This window comes from Polyodon spathula, chromosome 22 (assembly GCF_017654505.1).
Source record: "Polyodon spathula isolate WHYD16114869_AA chromosome 22, ASM1765450v1, whole genome shotgun sequence".
Taxonomy (NCBI): Eukaryota; Metazoa; Chordata; class Actinopteri; order Acipenseriformes; family Polyodontidae; genus Polyodon; species Polyodon spathula.
In genome coordinates this window covers 17,120,589-17,146,222 of record NC_054555.1, presented here as the reverse complement: position 1 = coordinate 17,146,222, position 25,634 = coordinate 17,120,589, and the positions used below count along the sequence as shown (strand labels likewise).

Here is a 25,634-nt window from a genome sequence, read left to right as displayed (position 1 = left end):
GCTGAAAAAGTCCCTTGGGTCGACACTGTCAATACCTTTTAGAAATTTGAATGCTTGAATTAGGTCGCCACGTAGTCTTCTTTGTTCAAGACTGAACAGATTCAATTCTTTTAGCCTGTCTGCATATGACATGCATTTTAAGCCCGGAATAATTCTGGTCGCTCTTCTTTGCACTCTTTCTAGAGCAGCAATATCTTTTTTATAGCGAGGTGACCAGAACTGCACACAATATTCAAGATGAGGTCTTACTAGTGCATTGTACAGTTTTAACATTACTTCACTTGATTTAAATTTGATACTTTTCACAATGTATCCAAGCATCTTGTTAGCCTTTTTTTATAGCTTCCCCACATTGTCTAGATGAAGACATTTCTGAGTCAACAAAAACTCCTAGGTCTTTTTCATAGATTTCTTCTCCAATTTCAGTATCTCCCATATGATATTTATAATGTACATTTTTATTTCCTGCGTGCAGTACCTTACACTTTTCTCAATTAAATGTCATTTGCCATGTGTCTGCCCAGTTCTGAATCTTGTCTAGATCATTTTGAATGACCTTTGCTGCTGCAACAGTGTTTGCAACTCCTCCTACTTTTGTGTCGTCTGCAAATTTAACAAGTTTGCTTACTATACCAGAATCTAAATCATTAATGTAGATTAGGAATAGCAGAGGACCTAATACTGATCCCTGTGGTACACCACTGGTTACCACACTGAGGTTTTCCCTCTAACTTTCCACTCTGAGGTTTTCCCTCTAATCAGTACTTTCTGTTTTCTACATGTTAACCACTCCCTAATCCATGTACATGTGTTTGCTTGAATCCCAACTGCGTTCAGTTTGAGAATTAATCTTTTGTGCGGGACTTTGTCAAAAGCTTTCTGGAAATCTAAATAAACCATGTCATATGCTTTGCAATTATCCATTATCGATGTTGCATCCTCAAAAAAATCAAGCAAGTTAGTTAGACACAATCTCCCTTTCCTAAAACCATGTTGACTGTCTCCCAGGACCCTGTTACCATATAGGTAATTTTCCATTTTGGATATTATTATAGTTTCCATAAGTTTGCATATAATAGAAGTCAGGCTTACTGGTCTGTAGTTACCTGGTTCAGTTTTGTTTCCCTTTTTGTGGATCGGTATTACGTTTGCAATTTTCCAGTCTGTCGGTACCACCCCTGTGTCAAGAGACTGCTGCATGATCTTGGTTAGCGGTTTGTAAATTACTTCTTTCATTTCTTTGAGTACTACTGGGAGGATCTCATCCGGCCCAGGGGATTTGTTTATTTTAAGAGCTCCTAGTCCCTTTAACACCTCTGCCTCAGTTATGCTAAAGTTATTTAAAACTGGATAGGAACTGGATGACATGAGGGGCATGTTGTCAGTATCTTCCTTTGTAAAAACTTGTGAAAAGTAATCATTTAATATATTTGCTATTTATTTTTTCTTCATCTACGATTTTGCCATTTGTATCTCTTAAACATTTAACCTCCTCTTTGAATGTTCTCTTGCTGTTGTAATATTGGAAAAACATTTTGGAATTGGTTTTAGCTCCCTTAGCAATGTTCATTTCTATTTCTCTCTTGGCCTTTCTAACTTCCTTTTTGACTTGCGTTTGCAGTTCCGTGTACTCTTTCTGTGTACTTTCTTTTTGGTCCTTTTTTAATGCTCTGTAAAGTGCCTTTTTTCGCTGAATATTTTTTTAAATTGATCTAAAGCCATTTTGGCAATAGAGTTTTACATTTAGATTTGTCTACTTTAGGGATGTAATTGTTTTGCGCCTCTAGTACTACATTTTTGAAGAAATAACCATCCTTTTTCTGTGGTTGTTCTCTCTATTTTACTCCAATCTACTTCTGTTAGTCTCTGTTTCATACCTTTTATAGTTTGCTTTTCTAAAATAGTAAACCTTAGCTTTAGTCATTACTTTGGGGGTTTTAAATATTTCAAATGAGACCATGTTGTGGTCTGAGTTTGCTAGTGGTTCTCTGACCTTTGTTTTAGTTATTCTGTCTTTCGTTATTTGAAAAGATTAAATCAAGGCATGCCTTGACAAATTGCGTTAGGAAGCAGTCATTTGTCATTTCCACCATTTCAATTTCATCCGTCGTGCTCCCCACCGGGTTTTCCCATTTTATATGGGGGAAGTTGAAATCCCCCATTAGTATGGCTTGTCCTTTGCTACATGCATTTCTAATGTCATTGTATAACAGATTATTTTGTTCACCATCTGAATCTGCCGGTCTACAGCATGCTCCTATTATGCCCTTTTGAATTTTTATCCGTTATTCTGACCCATATTGACACACAGGTCAAAATGTATTCCATCCAAAATTCCATCTCTTACAGGAGCTCCTGCAGGGCCTGGGTGAAGAGTTCACTAAAGAGCTTTTTATCTTTGGGGTTCCATACAGTTTTAAAAAGAGAAGCAGTTCTGTTTTAATTAATTTTATAATGGGTCAGGCAAACTCCAGAAAGAACAGTATCTCTGGGACCGGGCTGACTGATGTCATGCTGCAGTTCAGGATGTTGGTGGTCAGCCGGATAAGAGTGGATTTAGATTTTTTTAAAATAAATAATAACCTGGAGGACTTCCAAGAGAGGTGGTGTGTGGGAGACACCTTGTGTGCTGTGAGTGAGGAGGGGGAGCTCCATTTTTTTGTTCTAATTGTAATTTAATGAAGGATCTCTCTCTCTCATAACACTAAAGAGCTCAGCTTACAGCAGGCTTGCCTGTTTCAAGACAGTGCAGAAACAACCAGGAAAATTCTCTCATTTTGAAAGCTCCCTGTGGCAATGTTGCCCCGGCCTGTGTGTATTTCTGTGTTGTATGTTGCATGTTGTTTGTTAATGTTGGTGTATAGTCATTGGTACATGGGATGTAATATGGGTTACAAGCACAAGTGTTTAAAATGTGTATTTGTATTTAGGCACGAGGATTGCACAGCACTTCACGTGCAGGTAAAATGTAGTAATACGTGAGCACAGGGAATTGCACTTTATTAATTCACGTGCAGTTGTACCAAGACTCCAATTGAATGATTGACTTCACCCACTACAGCTGTCTTTGTGACACTCCCTTTAATACATTCTGTCGCTTTCGCGATGAGAGAATATTCCTGATCGTTTCTGCACTGTCTTGAAATAGGCAAGCATGCTCTAAGCTGAGCTCCTTACTGTTATTAAAGATTTTCTGTTAATGTCGGCCAGTGCCAGGATTGATGCTGCAGTCAGACTGGACCTGCCTAGTACGGTCTCTGCCAGCAGTGGTTACTGCTGTGGAGCAATGTTTGAAGAACCCTTTATTGGGAATGAATGGGGAGACATTAGTATCAACACTAAACATTAGAATTTAGCCTGAACCAGTTATAATCAGTCAGCCACAATGTAATGCTTACAAAATTAATTTAGAGGACGCTATCCATCAAGAGGTATTAGCCTTTCATAATAACACTGTGCACTGTGAGTTCTGTTGGCTAATCACTTGGAAGAGCACTAAAAGTTCACTTTTTAATGATAGAAAGCTTATGGTCTACATTTTTCTCCAGAATTTTGATAACTCTCCAAGTAATGTCTTTTTAGCTGCTTATATACTGTATAATGCCCCACGTGGTAAACAATATTAGAATAATGTCATTGTCATTCTGGGTGTGAGACACCACTTTGCAAAATACTGTAGCTGCTACTGATACATTCAACAGGGACGTGACTTCTAATATGTTTTAATGTTCTTCTTAAACACGTTTATTACACTGGAGTAGAAGATTTGCATATAGAACCCATGTTCTGTATCTATCTTCACTTACAGAGAAATCCCATTGGATAACCATACAATATTCCTCTAAGAAGCCTTAGCAGAACCAATTAGACGACCACAATACTACCAGCAACAATAGATGTGTAATAAATATTGAACATCAGTCTTGAAACCCCTTACAAAAGTATAGCGCTAAGCTTTTCCAATGGATGCATTTACCTTACTTTACACCATGGTTTGCCATATTTTTTAATATGCTTTACCATACACTCCTGTGCTTTACAATGCTTACCCATGCTTTCACTGTGCTGTATTATACTTTGCAATGATTTTACTGTGGGAAATGTGTATAAGGCACAGAAGCAGACTGACTGGCCTTGATTCTACTGGCATTATTTTGTTGTCTTTGAGTCTGTAGTTCTTTAAATGAATGGATGATACAGACGATACATTGTCACTATATTTCCATAGAACACATTTACTTTGCAAGTTTTAGTCTTCGTATTTTTAATGTAAGACCTTGTTACACAAACCTAATCTTTTTAAGCATTTGCTTGGTCTGGTCTATTTTTAACAAGCTTGCTCACTACACACGTTGAACAGTAAGCTTGTGTTTTTGTCTTTCAGATATGTCCCTGCATGTCCATTTCAAAGTGGATGCCACTGACCCTGGCTTTTTATCTATTGGTCATAATATAATATATAATATCTTTATTTTTTATATATCGCCTTTCATAGTGGACCACAATCACAAAATGCTTTACAGAGGTAGGCTGTGAAGTGTTCATTATATGCAGAGTCACTTGAAATAGAACAATGATTTAACATCTCATCCACAGAATGGAGCACAAGGAGGTTAAGTGACTTGCTGAGGGTCACACACAGTGTGAGAGGGGGGATTTGAATCAGTTACCTTCTGGTTGCAAGCCCTGACTTTAACCACTGGACCACACTGCCTCCTAATGGAGATAAGGATCTCAAAGCCCTAGTTATATAATTTTGAAAAACATTGATAAACAATGTTAAACATCAGATATCAATAACCAATCATCAATAAGTTGGGAACAAAGGTTGCCATTTTTATCCCATTTTAGGCGCAAATGAGGACTGTAAAAGCATAGCTTTATGTACTATGTTAACCCCATCAACCAGTGGCATGGCTTATAGTACCAATATTTAACATGCTGTACACATACCACGGCTGTACAGAATTAGAGCAACCAGTATCATGCCAGAGTCCATAGTAGTCACAGATGGACGGACAGATGCCTCTAAATATGCCTCTTAAGAAATGCTCTAACCTATTGTGACAGAGAGCGAAGGTATCTGAGCTGTAAATATCCCTCCCGACCAGAAAAGATGCAGTGTAAGGTTGGTTGTTTTTCCCCTCGACTGGTGGTCTTGATGGTTGGAGGAAACAGGAAGTTGGTCATCTTGGGAAGACATGTAGCTGCAAGTACTCCAAACAACTCCATGGTGAACAGATACGGGTCAGGCAATGCTTAGTTAAACATATGGCAAGGGGCTAACGGCAGGGAGGAGTTTGATGGTACAAAGGGATGCAGTTATGTGACTACAGTGACAATACTAGTGTGGCGGAACATTGTTTGCTATTGTTTTTTGTATTAAAGGAGGAGTGATAGACCCAGGAGTTGTAGCCATGAGACAAGCACAAAAAACCCTGAGCACTTGCCTCACTGCACAAGCGCAGCACAGACACAAGCACCACTTTCCCCTGGAACTACAGGATTGTGATTTTGGAGTGTCATTTTACTTGGGACTGAAAACCCGCCATGTTGGCTCCCCCTATAGGTTTGCGTGGAGTCAAGTGACTTCTGCATAGCAACTGGTAGCCACTGAAAACAAACAGTTGTCAAGCTGTGTGACATACGACCGATGGACATGGCTAATCATGTTGTACATGACCCAAACAATAATCGATACAAACTAAAATTAGGTGTTGTAGGTTTACATACAACCGTACAACCTGCCGGACGATTAATAATAATAATAACAATAGCTAGGACTTAAGACAAAAAAATGGAATCTCTTCATTTTAAGATGTCTTACAACATTAAAGTCATACAGTAAACTAATCATACATCTATATATATCTTGGGTTAATTTCACTGGAGCAACATGGGTAAAGTACACTGCCTTGTTCAAGGGTACAGCAGCAGTGTCCCACCGGACAGTGTTGTGGTTTATTTGTTGTCAGTTTTTAACTTACAATGCTCTTTATTGTGTGCCCTGTTTGTGGGTGTTTTTGACCTGATAACCCTAGTGTGTCTAGCTTCGGCACCACACCCTGAGAGTGTAGGCTAGTGTTAGTAGGTTAAGCTGCCCCCCTCATTAGCGTTGTTTTGGGCTGAGTGTTTTACCATATTTTTTTTTATTTTAGGAACCTGGGCTAGGTTGCATCAGCTATGCGTAAGTTTGTCCGTAAGTTAACACATAAGGGCTTCACTAAGTGCTTAGTAGTTATTAATTAGTTAAATAAGTAGGTGTTGTCCTATTTTTGGTTGCACCACACATACTTAAAGCAGAATTTAGCTAGTTTGAGACTCCAAGACAAACGCGTGTTCCCTTTACCGTAACCAATCAGCACTGAAGATATTAATACTAATAATATAATAGTGACTGGAACGAATATAAAGATGCAACAACACGGAGACACACCCATATTTTCTTCAGAACACCTGTACACCTCTTTACATCATTGCAGGTTTTTGTGTGGACTTCGTTGTGACGTTCTTGGTTTGCATTTCCAGGGTTGAGACAAGGGACCATTAACCACTTTCTTCAGATTCATCCCACAGATTTGAATGCTTCAGAATAAAGCTGTGCTTGGATCTGGGCCACTTTATAACACAATTCGTGATTAACAAACTGCATCGCATACAATTTGTGTTCAAAGAGTGGAAACCCTTTCTATTTATGTATTCTGCTTCATGCATTGAAGATGTTTTTATTTTTATATGCAGCCATAACATCAGGAAAACCAGCGATCTCAAAAAACTTCTGATGAGTTTCGTCCAATCTTTTGGTATCAGTGGGTAAGTATACTTACTTCTGCAACAGTTTACACAGAGAGAGTGCAACGAAACAGACTGTTCTGCACACTGCTGATTTATGCACATGAGTCGCCTGTCGGGTTTTCAAAAGATCTGGTAGTGAAATAACTTAAAGCGAGGCAAACCAGGATAGATGGAAGAAGTGCTCCATTTCAGGAATATTAATGTTTTATGCTATTTTCAAATTGATCAGTGATCTTCAAAATACGCTCACGTCTAAATCTAAATCGGACATGAAGGTCAATATCATCTTATTGTCAAGAGAGCACGTAGTAACAGTGCCATCTTGGAATGTGATTCTACGAACAGGTTACACCTACCCAAAGGTATGCGCAAAATTTAAGTAAGAACTAAGCCTTACATTATAATTATCTTACCTGGTGTAACCATTGTAAATTTAGCAATGTGTAAAACCAAAGTTGGCTGGTGATCGTGTCAAGATAATGTAAGCAGATGATGGTAATTGTTTTGCACATCTTGTAATGTGTCTTTGGAGAAAATACGATTGATCGATGTTTAGCTTCAGAATCACGAAAGGCTACTACAGAGGCTGCTGAACAGAACGTAAAATAAACAGCTTTTAGAAAACAAACTGGAAAGTCAGCGCAGACAAAAAGTATTCCTGTCAGTTGTAGCCAAGCTTTAAAGCAGTACTACTGGTACAAGCTAGCACAACCACCTGGCTTCAAACAACGTGCTGCATATTTTTCAAATGCAGTTAGACTTTTAGACCTGAATAGACACATTTTCATTGCTTTGACTTTGTACTAATAAAAAAAATAAAATAAATTGGATGGGACAAATAACATGACAATGAACGTGCCACATATATTGGCTTTATTAAATTATGTCAAATTCCCTTGGGTAACTGAGTTTTGGGACTGTTTCTAATCTATTTCCCAGCAATTGAAAGTAATATACTCACCTGACTATAAATATCCCTTGATTTTTGGTTTTCCAGGATGGCCATCCACCGTTTACCTTGTCTGTGCGTGTAGGAGAGAGGGGACCCGAGACGGAAAGAAATAGTAAATTTTAGACTTTGTTCTTGTTGCTGCTGCTGTGATGATGGTGATGCTAATAATAATGTAGCTGGGGAGCAATGTTTATCAATGTCCTCTCCTCTACACACACTAACATTTTGTATGCTGTGTTTTATGTTTGTTTTTAAACTGGTTGTTTTAATTTTGGATCATTTTAATGTGATTTTAAAACAAAACCCTGGTTTGTTTGTTTTTCTTGTACAAACATGTTTTTGTAATGATCTGCTGCTAACTCTTTTAATTCTATACAATAAAACATTATTTTAATTGATAACAACTGTGTCCTGGTTGCTCTGTTCCCCAATTTGCCCTCCGAAAAATAGAACTTAAATTCTGAGGGTGTAGTTTGCCTCGGTGGCGTAGTCAGGGATACCTTGCAGGTGTAACTCTTGCCTTTAACAAATGACAGCACTCTGTTTTTTAGTAAGGAAGCAAGTACCACTATTTTCAGGCTTTTATAGTGCTCTGAAATATTGTCTACTTAGGTTTATTAAATGTTTAAACTTGTCTCTGAAATCCACAAAATCCTAATTTTATTCCATAACCTACCCACGAAAAATACGTACAATTACTGTGATTGAAGTAGACCCCTAGCTATAACTAAGCTAAATAAGAGCTTATTCACAGCTGGTGCAACCCAGCCCTGGGTGATTTTGTATGGTTTCACAGACAATGATTATCACTAATCTTGCACTACCTGATGTTAATGTAGGTAAACTAGTATGTAGTATTAAGTCATTGAATAAATTAATAGGGTGGTCAAATGAAATTTTCGATTCATAACGAACAAAAAAAATGGGTTATTATCAGTTTTTACTTAACTTAAACATATCTAAACTTAAAATAAAAAAAAATAAAAAAAATATTTAAATGTGTAAAAATGCTTTTTGCGCACCAAACCCTGCTACAGTTTTTTTTTTTTTTTTTTTTTTTTTTTTTCCGGGCGACCATCTTACATTTAAGTGTAGCACTCTACCGACTTTAGTTTTCCGAATTAAAATAAATAAATAAATAAATAAAACATACAAACTTTTCAAAGAAAAAGTTTACTCCAAGCTTGGTTGTGTTTTTAAATTGAAAGTCAGCTGTTCTTTTAATGCAACGGCCTGTCCCTAAATACGCATCTCTTCCCGTCCGTCAGGATTGTCCGGAAGGCGTGGCACACATACACGTGACCATGCAATAAAAGGGAGAGGGGTCATTTTTATATGTACGGGTTTTGTTTATAATTGATCAAAACATAACATATTATAGCATGTTTAAAAGCTTTTTTTTATTTCTGTTAAATTGTAACTATTCCAGTTTAGCAATATCTGTTATAGTATTAGTTTAGGGGTCAAAAGTCACCATGACTATTTTAGGTGTTAAGAATTTATAAAGAGCATGATTTATATTACCACTAAAAAATAATGGTGACTAATTCATTATCTATATATATATATATATTCTATATATATATATATATATATATATATATATATATATATATATATATATATATATATATATATATATATATATATATATATATATATAATATAAATCTACTTGTGTAAATTGTTATACAATTTCAACTTTGTAAAGATATATTTAACATAATATTTATACTTTGGTATCATGCTATTTTTAAGAGAGTTGTATAAAACAGCGATGGTTAAATAAGTATTTAATTAATATGCAATTGGCCATTTGCTGAAGCTTAGTTACATGTTAAAACTAACAAATCTAAAAAGAAATGTTCAACATACATAGGAAATATGAGCTCAAACGGCAGTCTAATGACACACACACGCTTCAATGGTCAATTGCATATTAATTGTTTTTTTTTTTTAAATTAAGGATGAAGTTATGATTTAAAATATCGCAAAACACATTTCAGGGGTCTATCGTTTTGTCTAGCAAAGGCAAATACATAGATTTTGTGTATAAATCCATTTGTCAAAATCTGTACATCTGCTATAAAATGTAAATGATAAGTAAGAATTAATAACTAACTCTATTCCTAATTCTGAACAATAACTACTGATTTTCTGCTCCCCTTACTATTCTCTATTAGAATGTTGGTGTCTGCCTGGAATCTTTCTCAGCCGCTCATCACCGTTGTATCGCAGCTAACTGTGTGACGAAAATGACAAGCTTGTAGTTAGCAAGCGCGTATGATGTTAACGCCCTAATATGTAAAATGTCGACCACGATCAGCTCTTGGTTTAAATTATGTTTTATTGTAGACACGTTCAACAACCAATAGTGTAAAATCTTAGCTCGGCCCCGATTGGTTTATATTTTGAAATCTTCGAGTACAGAAAATAAAACGACAAAAAACACACTTTTGTATGTTGTACATCTAAGGGCAAAATCGAGAAGGACTCAACCGTGAGTTTAAAAAAGTGTAAAAAAATAAAACTCAGTGCCATGGAAAGCAGGTTTGGCCGTGATGTGTATTTAAGATCACTACGGGAAAGTACTACAAGCAAAAATAAATTACATTGCACATGGTATGTCTTCTTCAATTAGTATACTATTCTTAAATGTGTGCTTTAAATTTAATATTTTTATTCATTTTATAACAGCTTGAATATGCTTGAGACAGTGATTTTTTCAGAAATGGCAGTTTTTAAGAAGGAAATAAAACAAAATCGTCAAAGTATGAGTATTGTGATTGTTATTTTTGTTTACCGGAGTATTTATACTTCTACAAAATACAGAAAGATAGTGCTTCACTGTTTTATATTTAATTATACAACGAGTTGAAAACTGCAAAGTCCATGAGTGCCACAGAGCACTCTGAGCCGAGTTCTCCATAGAAGGAAAAATCGGCAGACACCTGCTTCACCCACCCTAAAATTAATTTTTGCTCTACTAAGGTGTTACAATATTGTGCTTATTATTTAAGTATAAGTTATGATTGTGTATTACTGTAATTTTACTGTAAATATAACATGTTTACTATGAATCAAATGTTTGTTGCAGATGGTTCTTGAGTCTGGTGGACTCCATTTAGTCCCATCTTTATGCTGCTGATGTATAGCAGAAAGCTACTTTTCCCTACTATCTGGGCTTAAAAGCCCCTTCGAAAGTTTAAAAAATGACAGCCGCTTGTCTTTCATGTAATCGTGGTTGTGGTATCCAACAACCACACAACTCCTCGGGATTGTATTAAAAATAGGTGGTAAAAACTCTTCAATTAATAAAGGAAATAGCGTCTGTCTTGGCTTGTTTTCAGTCGCTCCGAGGTTGCTATGCGGTTACTATGTGCGTGCGCCCGAATGTCCACGCAAACATATACCATTGTTGGTATAGGGTTGACTGTTTATTATTTTATTTGTGTTAATAAATACTGACATTTTTCACTGGGAATTTTGTCTGGACATTCACTCTATTCCTCACACCAGCTACTTCCTGTCACACCGTCCTTACCAAGTGTCATCACATGGATGTATCAATGTAGTCGGGACATACAAACAGTATGCATGTACCTGCTTCCATTGTATATATGCTGCTGGGTAACACAATCAATCCAGGATGTGCTTCAGCTTGTAAGCCCCAGAAACAAAAAGGCTGTTATCATAAAAATCCAATAACTGCCATCAGTCTGTTAACAGATCTGCATGTCACCCAATCTTCCTGCCATTGTCTGAAAAGGCTTCTCATAAAAACCCAGGGAGACCACGTGATCTTCGGACTGGAATGTACGCATAGCTGGAGCTCTGCTCAAGCAGCTCTCATATATCCATTTAAAAACTAAAATATAAATATAATATAGTATATAGTCAACAGATTTTAAAGCATAGTTTGATAGGAATAATGGCAGGAGTCAAGGGGAAGTCGATTAAGGGGGATGGGAGTTCTCCCTTGAAGAAAAAATTCAGAGAATCGACAGTCTTCTCCGAGGAGCAACTGACTAACGCCATTTTGATCAAGCAAGCAGTGTGTGAGGTTCTGGAAGGTACCTTTACTCCACAATAAGCTCTCTACAAACCGCACTACAAGCCACAAACAATAGTATTAAAATGTGTAAAGAAGATTTTGACATGCATACCAAATCTCTACAGAAGCTATACTTCAGATTTGACAGCCTGCAGTTTACGGTGAGGTCAAATAAAAGTGACATTACAGTTTGCAAAGAACTGATTGAGCAATTACAGGACAAGGCCACAGAAATGGAAGACAGGAGCTGAGGAAACACATTACAGCTGGTGGGTCTACAGAAATCCGAGGAAGGCTCGGACCCGATTGGATTTTTTAAGTAAATGCTAACAAAATGGATTCCCTCCTTGGCAGGTCATCAGATTGAAATTGAAAGAGCACACTGACTGTATAGTACTAGAGATGCCGATAAGAGATGACCCTGCACCCTAATAGTTAAGCTGCTTAGCTACAATGACAGTTAATACTACAAGGGACGAAATCTGCTTTGACTATACGACATGGTAATGATAATTTGCTGTTTTTTCTCGACTACAGTAACACGACTGCCCAGAAGAGACGGGAGTTTGCCCTGATTAGGAAGAAGTTGGTGGTGGTGGGATATTCTTAAGGTTCCGTCTTGGAACGTGCAGGGTCTGAACTCATCTATTAAACGTGCAAGATGCCTTGACTTTCTGCATTGTAAACGAATAGATATAGCCTTATTACAAGAAACACATCTAAAATCATGTGATAGATTTCAGAATACATTTTATAAAACTGCTGCATACTATTGTGGTATGACTAAAACTAGAGGTGAACTTATCCTTATAAATAGGAAAGTACGTCTGACTGTTGATGGAGGTGGAGGTGATGATGAGGGCCATTTTGTATATTTCCTTGTCACTTTAAATAATGTTAAAATAGCTTTTTGTTCAATCTGCTTCCCCAGGATTGCTGGTGTGATACTTGCTTTCTTCAACACTGTGATTGACCCCAAATTAGATAAATCTATTTCTGATCCTGTTACAATTCTTTCATCACGGGCCTTCTGCAATTTTGTGGATGATGTAAGATTAATAGATGTGTGGCACAGGAGGAATATTAATGTGAAAGATTTAACTTTTTTCTTGCAGACATAAATCATAATTGATTACATTTCTGTTTCCTCAGAGTTTAAGTCTGTGTTTGAAACTGGCATCTTTCTCCAGTACTATACGTTCTCGATTGTAATAATAAAATTTGCAAGCCAGTAGAAGGCGCTTTAATGCCTCCCTGTTACAGAACTCATAGTTTTTAACACAGCTTAACAAAAAATTGAGTTCTTACAGCTTAACACTGACTTTGCAGAAAACCCACAGACACTTTGGGAGGTTACTAAATACTTCTTGACAGGCAATTGCACTTCTTTCTCTTCATATCTCAATTCGTCTCGGAATAAACGTCTCACTGACATAGAAAGACAATTATTGGATTGGGAGAAGGCATAGAAAAAACATTTTTTAGAAGACAGAGCTACAATTCTGAACGTATTAAAGGGGCAGTTTAGAGCATTTGTCCATTGCTGAATTTATTGTGCGTCGCACTAGACAGAGGTACTGTTTTCATGGAGATAGACTGAGCAGGTTGTTGGCATTGAGGCTAAGACATAACGAATCTCTGGCCTCTATTAATGCAATAAAAACAAAGGAAGATGCCTTAGTTTCTAAGCCAGCAGAGGTAACTGCTGCATTTCAAACATTGAACCATAACCATTATGAATTTGAATACAGATTGATCATGATAATTGTAAAACATTTTTAAATAATTTGGATCTCCCTAAACTAGAAGCTGAAGATAGCAGACAGCTTGATGTCCCAATAACACTGGATGAACTTAAAATTGCTATTAAATCAATGAAAAAAGTTAAGTCCCCTGGGCTAGATGGGATCCCCCCTGAACTATTGATAGAAATTTGGGACATAGTTGGCCCTCTGATCCTGAACTTCATAAATTTTGCAATTAAAAATTGATCATTTCATAGAGATCAAAAAACTGCCTTGATATCCTTGTTATTAAAGGCAAAGATCCTCTCTTATGTTCAAGTTATAGACCTATATCTCTTATTTGCAGTGATCTTAAATTATATGCTAAAGTGCTTGTCACCAGACTTGAGTTGTATATAGAAAAATTAACACATTTTGGTCAAACTGGGTTTATGAAAGGACGATTAGCTTCTGATAATGTTCGACATCTGCTTCAGGTAATTCATTTGTCTGATCCTCATCCTGCAGATTACGCAGTTATCTCCCTAGATACCAAAAAGGCTTTTGATCGTGTGGAATCGAAGTATCTGGCTGGTTCTGGAGCATTTTGGGTTTGGGTCTGGCTTTATTAATATGGTGAAAACCTAATATAACACCCCTTTGGCCTCCGTTTCCACAGGTAGCACTCATTCTAGCCCTTTCTCTTTGGAAAGGGGAACCTGTCAAGGATTTATTTGCATTGTCTCTCGAATCTTTAGCACAAGCCATTAGACAAAGCACTCTTACTACTCCCATTGAAATGAAAGGTTCAAAACATGCCATCTCTATATGCCAATGATGTCTTTTTATACATCTCCAACATCTTGGAATCTATACCTCATGTTTTAACATTGTTTGAAACCTTTGGAAGGATTTCAGGTTACAAGATTAACTGGACCAAATCTAGAACTTGTAACGATTTTGTAACGAAGAAATAGAAATGAACATTGCTAAGGGAGCTAAAACCAATTCCAAAATGTTTTTCCAATATTACAACAGCAAGAGAACATTCAAAGAGGAGATTAAATGTTTAAGAGATACAAATGGCAAAATCGTAGAGGAAGAAAAAAAAATAGCAAATATATTAAATGATTACTTTTCACAAGTTTTTACAAAGGAAGATACTGACAACATGCTCCACATGTCATCCAGTTCCTATCCAGTTTTAAATAACTTTAGCATAACTGAGGCAGAAGTGTTAAAGGGACTAGGAGCTCTTAAAATAAACAAATCCCCTGGGCCGGATGAGATCCTCCCAGTAGTACTCAAAGAAATGAAAGAAGTAATTTACAAACCGCTAACCAAGATCATGCAGCAGTCTCTTGACACAGGGGTGGTACCGACAGACTGGAAAATTGCAAACGTAATACCGATCCACAAAAAGGGAAACAAAACTGAACCAGGTAACTACAGACCAGTAAGCCTGACTTCTATTATATGCAAACTTATGGAAACTATAATAAGATCCAAAATGGAAAATTACCTATATGGTAACAGGGTACTGGGAGACAGTCAACATGGTTTTAGGAAAGGGAGATCGTGCCTAACTAACTTGCTTGATTTTTTTGAGGATGCAACATCGATAATGGATAATTGCAAAGCATATGACATGGTTTATTTAGATTTCCAGAAAGCTTTTGACAAAGTCCCGCACAAAAGATTAATTCTCAAACTGAACGCAGTTGGGATTCAAGGAAACACATGTACATGGATTAGGGAGTGGTTAACATGTAGAAAACAGAAAGTACTGATTAGAGGAAAAACCTCAGAATGGAGTGTGGTAACCAGCGGTGTACCACAGGGATCAGTATTAGGTCCTCTGCTATTCCTAATCTACATTAATGATTTAGATTCTGGTATAGTAAGCAAACTTGTTAAATTTGCAGACGACACAAAAGTAGGAGGAGTGGCAAACACTGTTGCAGCAGCAAAGGTCATTCAAAATGATCTAGACAAGATTCAGAACTGGGCAGACACATGGCAAATGACATTTAATAGAGAAAAGTGTAAGGTACTGCACGCAGGAAATAAAAATGTACATTATAAATATCATATGGGAGATATTGAAATTGGAGAAGGAATCTATGAAAAAGACCTAGGAGTTTTTGTTGACTCAGAAATGTCTTCATCTAGACAATGTGGGGAAGCTATAAAAAAGGCTAACAAGATGCTCGGATACATTGTGAAAAGTGTTGAATTTAAATCAAGGGAAGTAATGTTAAAACTGTACAATGCACTAGTAAGACCTCATCTTGAATATTGTGTGCAGTTCTGGTCACCTCGCTATAAAAAAGATATTGCTGCTCTAGAAAGAGTGCAAAGAAGAGCGACCAGAATTATTCCGGGCTTAAAAGGCATGTCATATGCAGACAGGCTAAAAGAATTGAATCTGTTCAGTCTTGAACAAAGAAGACTACGTGGCGACCTAATTCAAGCATTCAAAATTCTAAAAGGTATTGACAGTGTCGACCCAAGGGACTTTTTCAGCCTGAAAAAAGAAACAAGGACCAGGGGTCACAAATGGAGTTTAGAAAAAGGGACATTCAGAACAGAAAATAGGAGACACTTTTTTACACAGAGAATTGTGAGGGTCTGGAATCAACTCCCCAGTAATGTTGTTGAAGCTGACACCCTGGGATCCTTCAAGAAGCTGCTTGATGAGATTTTGGGATCAATAAGCTACTAACAACCAAACGAGCAAGATGGGCCGAATGGCCTCCTCTCGTTTGTAAACTTTCTTATGTTCTTATGTTCTTATGTTCTTACTTTATTTCCTTTAAATTCTGAAAAGTCAGGAAAGTCATATTACAGAGTTTTTGGCACTGATCAACACAAAAAAAGTCCACAATGTCAAAGTGAAAAATAAAATCTACAAAATGTTAATTACAAATACAAAACAGAAAATAATTGATTGCATAAGTATTCACCCCCTTGAGTCAATATTTGGTAGAGGCACCTTTGGCAGCTATTACAGCCACGAGCCTTTTTGGATAAGTCTTTACCAGCTTTGCTCATCTGGACACTGCAATTTTTCACCTTTCTTCTTTGCAAAATTGCTCAAGCTCCGTCAAGTTGGATGGGGACCTTTGGTGAACAGCAATTTTCAACTCTTTCCACATATTCTCAATTGGGTCTGGGCTTTGACTGGGCCACTCCAGGACATTGACCTTTTTGTTTTTAAGCCACTCCAGTGTGGCTTTGGCTGTATGTTTGGGGTCATAGTCCTGCTGGAAGATGAATCTTCTCCCAAGTCCCAGGTCTCTTGTTGACTTCAGCAGGTTTTCCTCCAGGATTTAACACCTGGGCTTCAAGACTGTTTCTTATGTATAGCGCTACCCCTCCTCCTCTTCTCTCCTGCCTGTCTTTCCTATACAGTGTATACCCACAAATATTATATTCGTCCCCATCACTCTCAGACAACCAAGTTTCAGTAACACCTATCACATCATAGTTATTTTCCTTCACCAGAAGAAGGAACAGGACGTGATGTTGGCATTCCTCAGCAGCCACTGCATAGTCTGCTGAGGGGAGCACGGCGGAAAACAGCCCGGCCGCAGCAGCCACGAAGAGGGCTAGCACCGCCGCAGCCAATGCCACAGTGGCCAACCACAGCACCATGACTGGTCCTTATTCCGTCATCGCTCGGGGATGCCTGCATGACACCGCCCAAGGATGCCTTCACGTCATCGCTCGGGGATGCCTGCACGACACCGCCAGCACAGCAGTACTTGTTTAGTGTTCGTCCACTTGTTTCTCTGTCTGTTTTAGTGTTAGTACATTTTGTTTGTATATTTATTTTGGCTCAAGTGCCGTGTGCTGTTTTTGTTCAACCTTTTATTTTCTGTTTGTTCGTTTATTAAATGCTGAGTGCAAGCATGCGCTCAGCTTCACCAAACTCCACGTCTCTGTCCTATGTGTTATTGTTCCGGGCCCAACGTCACCACTCTGCCAGCCTTGTGACAACCTGGTACTGTGCTTAACATGTTCTGGGACTGCCCACTAATTGCAACATTTTGGAAAACATGTAGCCAAGATGCTTTCTGTATTGCTAGGTTTTCACCTGGTGCCTGAACCTTGTTTGTTTTTGCTTAATGACAATTCAAGGATTAGCCTTAATTCTATGCAGTGTCAAATTATACTGCAGGGTTTAACACCTGCAAAAAGGTTATTCTTAAACTCTAGATTGAGCCTTCAACTGCTTTGGCTGACTATTGGTTGACTGTGTTTAGAGATATAGTTAGTCTGGAGCAGGCTACAGCCAGACTGGATGGAGCGAGACCAGGGACAGAGGAGACATGGAACTCAGTTTTCACTTCCCTGGCCAAACTCCTATTGGAATGTTTTTTTTTTTAAATAATTTTTCCATTTATGTATTTATTTACTTCTCATAGTGTTTTCAAATGTTATTTATTTATTTTATTTACTTTTTCTCTCCTTTGTATATGAGCTCTTTTGTATACAATTTGTTGTATTTTGTTATATTATGTTTTTGTTTTATTTTGGGGGAAAAAAAAAACATTTAAAAAACCCAGTTACTGCCGGCAGTCTGCTAACAGATCTACACGTCACCAAGTCTTCCTGGTGTTGTCTGAAAACGCTTCTCATAAAAACCCAGTAACTGCCGGCAGTCTGCTAACAGATCTACATGTCACCAAGTCTTGGCGTTGTCTGAAAACGCTTCTCATAAAAACCAAGTAATTGCCAGCAGTCTGCTAACAGATCTGCACATAACCCAGTCTTCCTGGCATTGTCTGAAAAGGCTTCTCATAAAAACACAGTAACTGCCAGCAGGCTAACAGATCTGCACATCACCCAATCTTTCTGGCGTTGTCTGAAAAGGCAACAGTTTATCAAGCTGACAAGGCTGATGTGGCAGCCCAGCTGTTTCGCTCTTACAACAGTGGAAGTCATTAGGGGAAACGCTGATTGAGATTTGCTATTTGTGTGATTTATTAAGCTTCATCATTAATTTATTTTGTGTGGTATCCATCTCATTATTGCAATATCACTAAACCAATAAAATCAGAAAGCTAGTACATTAATCTATATTTATCTTTACATTTACATTTTTAGCTTTGCTTTTCTGAGTTTCCAGGTCACAGTTAATAGCCTGCCTGTTCGGTTAACAAATCAACAGTGCCAAGAACTGCTTCGATGATAGAGCACACAGAAATGCAGCTGTGGAAATGCTTTGAGGATATAAACCACAGAAACACTGCTGTGGAAATGCTTTGAGGATAGAAACCACAGAAACACTGCTGTGGAAATGCTTTGAGAATAGAGACCACAGAAACACAGCTGTGGAAATGCTTCGAGGATAGGGACCACAGAAACATAGCTGTGGAAATGCTTCGAGGATAGAGACCACAGAAACATAGCTGTGGAAATGCTTTGAGGAGAGAGACCACAGAAATACAGCTGTGGAAATGCTTTGAGGAGAGAGACCACAGAAATACAGCTGTAGAAATGCTTTGAGGATAGAGACCACAGAAACACAGCTGTGGAAATGCTTTGAGGAGAGAGACCACAGTAACACAGCTGTGGAAATGCTTCGAAGATAGAGCACACAGAAACACAGCTGTGGAAATGCTTTGAGGATAGAGAACACAGAAACACAGCTGTGGAAATGCTTTGAGGAGAGAGAACATAGAAAGACAGCTGTGGAAATGCTTCGAAGATAGAGCACACAGAAACACAGCTGTGGAAATGCTTTGAGGATAGAGCGTACAGAAACACGGCTGTGGAAATGTTTCGAGGATAGAGACCACAGAAACATAGCTGTGGAAATGCTTTGAGGATAGAGACCACAGAAACACAGCTGTGGAAATGCTTCAATGATAGAGACCACAGAAACACAACTCTGGAAGTGCTTTTGGGACAGACCACACAGAAACACAACTGTGGAAGAGCACCCAGGAATCTGATCTTAGTTTAAAATAGAATACGGCAGCAAAGTGGTGAACAACATATAGGGTGATGTACGATACAAGGTGATATTCACGAGTGGATACCCACGAATAGCACTCTGAGTTATCTTACTGTGACAGGAGAAGAGGTGCTGGAGAGCAGATAAACTCTGGAGACCAGGGGTACCAGGCTGAAATGTCGATTTGGCACAATTGTATTAATTATAAGCTGGACACCATTAAAGAGGCATTCCAGATCTGGTAGATTTTCTTTTTCTTTTTTCCTTTTTTGTATTTAACAGCAATGAAGATAACTTAACAGATGTGAAAAACAGAAAAACATTGTGAAAACCAAAATAAATGTGGCTTGGTTTAAATGCAATAACCACCCCACACAGTGAGTACAGCTCTTTTCTATACTATACTTGTTTACCCCCACTAAGCTTTCCCCAAGTGCCTGCACAGCAGGCTACACCATAACATTCATACAAGTGTGCAGTTTCAGTTTTCTCACCAATAACCCGAGTCCTTTACTCTATTCAGTGCAAAGCCCCAGTAATCTGTCCGACCAAGCTTTTTGTAGCATCCAACCTGATTAATGAGTCACTGAACCCTCTCCTCCCTTTCCCATTGAAAGTATGGCATTCCAGGAATTTACAGTGAACCAATTACCTAATTAACCTGAGCATGTTTTGTTAACCTCCCTGCAGTCCTTCCTCAGGTTCTTAACAGCAAGCATGCTTTGTTCCTGGTCCCCTTTGTTTAAATTACCCCAGCATGCCCTACTGTTACTGTACACTTACACAGCACCCTATATTATTATTTTCTAACATATAGTTAAATCAGAATAAATAAACAGAATAGCCATTGTTAATGTCATTTCCATCTAATACATCTGATGCAAGCCATCTCATACAAAGACATTTCAGATGGCTGTATCACATTAATATCAGGATCTGTGTGTATTATAATGCAGTGAGCATTTTTGGATTGACTCTGATATGGGTGACATTCTGCCTCACTGAAAAATGTGCCAGCAGTAATCAGCTCTTCCAGCGAATGAAGAACTAGTTTGCACTGGTGGAAGGATACATTCAATACAACTTCATTTAAAGTTTAAAAATGATTTTTTTTTTTTTTTTTTTTTTACCACAAACCCTGTCATTTTTAATAGTATACAGCTTCAGCAATGGAAATCCCTTTTAGCCTGTAGCAGTCACAACATTCCTTGCACATGGAGTCTATTGTTTGGGTACCCAAGGGGCTACTTGAGGAATGGCGATCTTTGTGATGCTTAGCAATGCATAGCATTGCATGTATAATTTAAACAACAGCAACTGCAATGAATCCTAAGGTATAGATATGGGTATGTATCAAACACTGCACATCTATAGTTACAGGCTAACACCCTGGATACCAGATATTACACAGGATACATGTTATTTGCTGAGGATGGTTAAATATACACCATTGGTAGGGCCGAATGCACTAAACAGCGGTAACCAGTTTACCACGCAGTAAGCCTGTTACTGCTTGCTTTGTACAGCTGCTATATTCACTAACCAGTGGCAAATGACTTTACACGCAAAATGAATCACGTGGAAAAATATACCGTGTGCGAGTCATTTACATACAATTAATAATGGTAATCCATGGAAATCTATTCAAATTCTCTCCCCTAATACCGTGAGGGAGGGACTTGATATAAAAACCATATTTACTTAATGGTGCTAACTTTCCTAAGTGTCTCAGCACGTGTTAAGTTTACCGCTTATTGAAACCTAGGAGGTGTCTGTCTAAATCACAATATAAATAGAGCAGACCACATGTAGTGCTGTGTGGGAAACATGATAAACACGTATATCAGGTACTGTATTTAATATTTTCCAGGATAAATGATTGCCCGTGTTCCACAGAACACTACAAATAAAATGTCAAATATAGGCCACATAGGATGTATTTCATTGGTTTTGTGGATTAAGAGGACAATATTTTAACATACAGTGTTATAATACTGTACATAATGATGTGATTCTGAAAATGCAACTTACCAAAACATGACTGCACGTGAAATGTATTACATAATCATTTCCTTTATTCTGATTCCAAACGTGTTCATTTCTCAATGCAAGATGCATTGTGGGAATAGACAGGGCTATATAAAATCCCATGATGTACTGTATTTTTTTCATTATGACTTTACACTGCCAAAATGGCCAAGAGACTGTTGTGCTCTTTTAACACATGAATTACACTTCGGCCCTGAAAACATTAGCATTTTTGTCATGGAAAAGACAACAGTGAGTACTGTACAAATTGTGACTAGCCTGTGCAGCACATCAAAATTGCCGGATAAGCAGCTGGAAGGTTAAAGTTTCTTAAAAGAAAAAAAAAAGAAAGAAACCACACACTTGCAATCCCTTTAAAAGAAACACATTTATATTTAGCCAATGTTTCGGTACTGGAGTACCTTCAAAATAAACCAGAGGGGGATAAAGGTGAACAAACAAATATTTGTTTTCAGTTAATTATTTTCTGTTTCTCCGCTTTGACCGTCTCAAAGCAAGACATTCCCGGTGTTATGCAGAATTCTGTATCCCCGCATGATTCCATGCCTGTGCAGATGCAGTTTTTCAAATCCGGACGTGGATGCGTGATATTCCTGTGCCCGAGTCCCTCTGTGTTCTCAAGCACTGCCACTGAGTTCTGCTGCACTTTGCAACAAATATTGAAAACAAGACCAAATTAATTCTGTAGCAAAATAAAACAGCACATTTAATACCACTGATTTTCTACAGTACGCTCAGCCTCCTGCATTGCTCAATACACGAAACCCTTGATTAAAAGTAACCTTATAAAACTGTATTTCTTTTAAAACACATTTTAACTTTATTACATAATTAGCGATCTTGATCTATGCAGACGTCAAATCTAAGGGGACACAGAATTCTATGGCGATACAGAAATCTGCGTAACATCGTGTTGTCTCCCCTTATTCTATGGAGTCCCACTGAAGATGCAGCTGGTGCCAACTGCTGCCTCCTTGGTCGTTGTCATTCTGACAAAGTGAGAGCCGAACTACCTGTTCTTTGGCGTGCCCATATACTAAAATAAAGGGTGTTTAACTTGTGCAGTATTTCGCCTGCTATGATAACTGGCAAATGGATCATTTAGCTTGCCTTATTCTTACATATTATTATATTAGTGAATAGAGCGGACACGCCTTCCTTTTTGCTCGCAGTATGGGTTTCTCTTACCAAGCAGTATTTCAGGTAATTTACCACAGTTTAGTGCATGAGGCCCATAGTCTATACTATATAGTCCAGTATTGTACAATGCATGACATATTTCTGCACAACTTTGAACTGCACATTATTCCAATGGTACCTAAACTTGAGTAAAATTACACAGTGGAGTGTATTCCACATCACGAAACCACTGCACTCTTCTATTCTTATGAAGAAACATTGACACTTTGAGAGAGGCCCGGGACTGAAAGGCAGAGTAGATGGCCATTGGGAAGCCTGGAGATGGGTGAGTTCTCTGGATATAAATGCCTTGTAACTTCTTTAAGTATTAGGGTCCGGGAGCACTGTGGATGATATGTTAAACAGAGGTATTCAGATCCCATAGAAGCAGTTAGCCATGGTGTCCTGGTCTAATCCCAATACAGGGTAATACAACACTGGACTGGGTAAGCTAACACCCACCCCCCTGCTCAGGCTCACCTTGCTATTTCTCAAACAAGTCCAGTTGATTTGTGTCTGGCAATGGGGTATCTCATTATCCCTGAATATGAGATGATTTCAATCTGTTCAGCTTCAGATCTTCAATAAACAATGCAGTAATGCTTAATGTAATTGGAAACACTGAAGGGTATTCCAAGGATGCTTTTATATTTGGATACTTGGATACTGTTATGATGCCTGTCAGCATGTATTACACTGAAGAAACCATAGCAGAACCATAAGCTGAAAACATTACCAGCAACAGCAATACAATAGTACAGATAAGGTACAGCAATGTATCTTATATAGTAATCTGATTGAATTTTTCAGCAACGTATAACTGTAATGATTCCTTTATCAGAAAGGTTATGAAATAACACTGTTCCTTTTCATTTCATTTTTAAAAAAGGACTGCTGCATCGCTAGTTTGGAGCTGCTGAATTCCTAGTGTGGTAGTGTGGAGCTGCTGCATTGCTAGTGTAGTAGTGTGGAGCTGCTGCATTGCTAGTGTGGTAGTGTGGAGCTGATGCATTGCTAGTGTGGTAGTGTGGAGCTGATGCATTGCTAGTGTGGTAGTGTGGAGCTGATGCATTGCTAGTGTGGTAGTGTGAAGCTGATGCATTGCTAGTGTGGTAGTGTGGAGCTGATGCATTGCTAGTGTGGTAGTGTGGAGCTGATGCATTGCTAGTGTGGTAGTGCGGAGCTGATGCATTACTAGTGTGGTAGTGTGGAGCTGATGCATTGCTAGTGTAGTGCTGCTGCATTGCTAGTGTGGAGCTGCTACACTGCTAGTGTAGTGCTGCTGCATAGCTAGTGTGGAGCTGGTGCTCTGGCAAGTGTGCTGTACAGCTATTAGACTGGTATTTACCTCCCAGACTTGATTTTGATGTCAGGGCTCTTTTTCAGCTCTGTTCCATCTCGGTACCATTTGTAGGTGAGGGAGGGGTTACCGGTAGCCTCACATTTCAGTGTCAGTTTTTCTCCCTCCTGAAGGACCTGGTTCTTGATCTTCTTTATCTTTGGGGGAGAGGCTGTGGTGAGAAAGAGACACACGTATTAGAAATTAAATCAGGGGAAAACTCTTGTTTAATGGCCTGTGGTACTACTGCACTTGTAAAGCATCTCTATTAATAGTCCAAAACTCAGAAAGCCATTAGTTTTTAAGTTGGCACCCCCCATCAGACTATGTTTTTTTTTTGGTATAATTTTGATCCTTAACGTTTAGATTCCATGTCTGCCTGTTGCCAAGCTGAATAATTTTCCATTTAGATGCTAAACAACCTATTTTGGACCTTCCCTTACTGCTCTTCAGAAAGTAGAATGCTGTCATTATAGATTATCAATCCAACCTTCTTGCATTATCTCGTTGTGCTGCTTAAATATAAATATACTCCAGGACCCCCTACAAAAAGTTGTATTGAAATATTTGTTTAATTTCTTGATGTTTAATTTTTTTTTTAATATTTTTTGTATTAATACACCAGGCTTTTATCAGCATATAGTTTGTTTGTGCGCTGCGACAATTATTTTTTGACTTGCCCTGGTAACGGATGGGCAAGGAAGTGTGGGCACACAAAAAAAAAAAAATCTCCCACTTTAAAATAACTCAAAGAAATGAAAGAAGTAATTTACAAACCGCTAACCAAGATCATGCAGCAGTCTCTTGACACAGGAGTGGTACCGACAGACTGGAAAATTGCAAACGTAATACCGATCCACATAAAGGGAAACAAAACTGAACCAGGTAACTACAGACCAGTAAGCCTGACTTCTATTATATGCAAACTTATGGAAACTATAATAAGATCCAAAATGGAAAATTACCTATATGGTAACAGGGTACTGGGAGATAGTCAACATGGTTTTAGGAAAGGGAGATCGTGCCTAACTAACTTGCTTGATTTTTTTGAGGATGCAACATCAATAATGGATAATTGCAAAGCATATGACATGGTTTATTTAGATTTCCAGAAAGCTTTTGACAAAGTCCCGCACAAAAGATTAATTCTCAAACTGAACGCAGTTGGGATTCAAGGAAACACATGTACATGGATTAGGGAGTGGTTAACATGTAGAAAACAGAAAGTACTGATTAGAGGAAAAACCTCAGAATGGAGTGTGGTAACCAGCGGTGTACCACAGGGATCAGTATTAGGTCCTCTGCTATTCCTAATCTACATTAATGATTTAGATTCTGGTATAGTAAGCAAACTTGTTAAATTTGCAGACGACACAAAAGTAGAAGGAGTGGCAAACACTGTTGCAGCAGCAAAGGTCATTCAAAATGATCTAGACAAGATTCAGAACTGGGCAGACACATGGCAAATGACATTTAATAGAGAAAAGTGTAAGGTACTGCACGCAGGAAATAAAAATGTACATTATAAATATCATATGGGAGATATTGAAATTGGAGAAGGAATCTATGAAAAAGAC

At 38.1% G+C, this 25,634-nt stretch overlaps 1 protein-coding gene across 2 annotated transcripts in view; it reads right to left on the bottom strand.

The window, feature by feature from the left end:
- LOC121297251 (pro-neuregulin-2, membrane-bound isoform-like) overlaps positions 1-25,634 on the bottom strand; it is a 178,714-nt gene that overhangs the window by 125,223 nt on the left and 27,857 nt on the right. For both annotated transcript variants that reach the window (XM_041223435.1, XM_041223436.1), the window contains exon 2: positions 24,067-24,229. In XM_041223435.1, coding sequence (XP_041079369.1) covers positions 24,067-24,229 — 163 coding nt within the window. The remainder of the gene's footprint in view (positions 1-24,066; positions 24,230-25,634) is intronic.